The sequence below is a fragment of the Poecilia formosa genome, unplaced genomic scaffold, assembly GCF_000485575.1.
Source record: "Poecilia formosa unplaced genomic scaffold, Poecilia_formosa-5.1.2 Scaffold236, whole genome shotgun sequence".
Lineage (NCBI taxonomy): Eukaryota > Metazoa > Chordata > Actinopteri > Cyprinodontiformes > Poeciliidae > Poecilia > Poecilia formosa.
Genome location: NW_006800175.1, coordinates 1,019,530 through 1,020,968, shown reverse-complemented (window position 1 = coordinate 1,020,968; position 1,439 = coordinate 1,019,530). Strand labels below are relative to the sequence as shown.

At 36.6% G+C, this 1,439-nt stretch overlaps 1 protein-coding gene across 1 annotated transcript in view; it reads left to right on the top strand.

Moving 5' to 3' along the window:
* The window catches only part of LOC103149815 (structural maintenance of chromosomes flexible hinge domain-containing protein 1-like), a 47,966-nt gene that overhangs the window by 36,302 nt on the left and 10,225 nt on the right, over positions 1-1,439 (top strand). Inside the window, exons 33-36 of the mRNA XM_016680192.1 lie at positions 54-131; positions 245-321; positions 1,056-1,213; positions 1,305-1,414. Coding sequence (XP_016535678.1) covers positions 54-131; positions 245-321; positions 1,056-1,213; positions 1,305-1,414 — 423 coding nt within the window. The remainder of the gene's footprint in view (positions 1-53; positions 132-244; positions 322-1,055; positions 1,214-1,304; positions 1,415-1,439) is intronic.

Sequence of the window (1,439 nt, the reverse complement as noted above, 5' to 3'; positions counted from 1 at the left end):
AGCCCTTGCAGGTTTTGAATGGTCATGATATTCCCACACCATTCCTTCTCCAGCTGTGTGATGATTGGGGAAATCCGTCTCCAGACAAGAACATGAATGTTGAGATAAAACCTTCTTCTGTGACTCTAACGGTTAGTTTCAAAAGAAGTTATTGAACATATCAAGCTATATGCAGCTACATAAGCTGAAAATTCATGGAGTGTTTTGCTGTTTTTGTTAATGTAATAAAATCTCTTTGTATCAGTTGACAACAGAGGTTTTAAATCCCATGGACACAGAAGGGAAGACCTGCATCAAAGTTAATCGTGTAGAAGGATCAAAGTAAGTCTTATAAACACATCTTAAACCAGATTTGTTAACTAGTTTCAAATGCAGAAAAATCTAAATTTGCATAATTTTCAAATCCTACTGAACTTTATAAATTGTAGACATATTACAACCTCGACAAGTTTATTGAGTTTGTCTCGGTATAAATATTATGGTATTCTAATTGATAAAACTCTTAACATTTAAACTAAATGTTAAACAACTGCAGAAGAAACTGAAATTGGAACTAGGCTTCTATTTTCACATTCTGGCCTTTTTAAGTCAAGAAAAGACTTGATTCTGGTATTTTTACGCCTCTACTGGTTTCTAGTCATAATGTGTACATGCTTGCTTCCTCTTAGTGAGTTTTTAAATCATTTAGAAATGCATGTCTCTCCTTGTAGAAAAAACTTTATCTTACTATTACTATAGGTATTAATGTTTGAAATTGTTCACAAAACAGTTTCTGTGCTCCTGTCGTTTCCTGAACCCATGTTGTAAACTCTCAATGGGTTCTTTATAGTTCAGAGTGAAGGTGAAATTAAATGGAAACTTAGACAATTGGATTTGATGTATTAAATCCAGCCTCTGTTTGAAAACCCAGCTTTGTTTACAAGCCTAGTCCTAACTTAGTGTCTGCTACCTGAATATGTCAGTTTATTTCGTTAAAGTTTTCCCACACCGTTGAATTTAGATGGGAATAACTGTTGATCACAAGAACAGCTGTTTTTACTCTTTTTGTCCACTAGGGGGAACTATGCGCTGGAGTTTAAAGGTTCCCTAAAAGGTAAATCCATCCCTGGTCCATCAGTGAACCTCACTCTCCTCCCTGATCCCAACAAACCTGTTAGACTCTCAGTGGACTTTGACAGAAATGCCAAGTTTTCTGCTGGGGGCAAATTTCCAGGTTTGTATTTCTTAGTCGTTGGCAGGCTTTTATTTTTTATTTATTTACTTCACAGTGCAGGAAATTTAGGTGAGCTGTGTATGTGTTTCAGTTTTCTCAGTGACAGTGTTTTCTGAAGACGGGAGTCCAATGACAGCTTTTAAACCTGCAGATCTGTCCATGTTGCTGTGGGAGGGACCACCATCAATCCGTCCTACAACGGTAAACGACTAAATATCATCAAGAG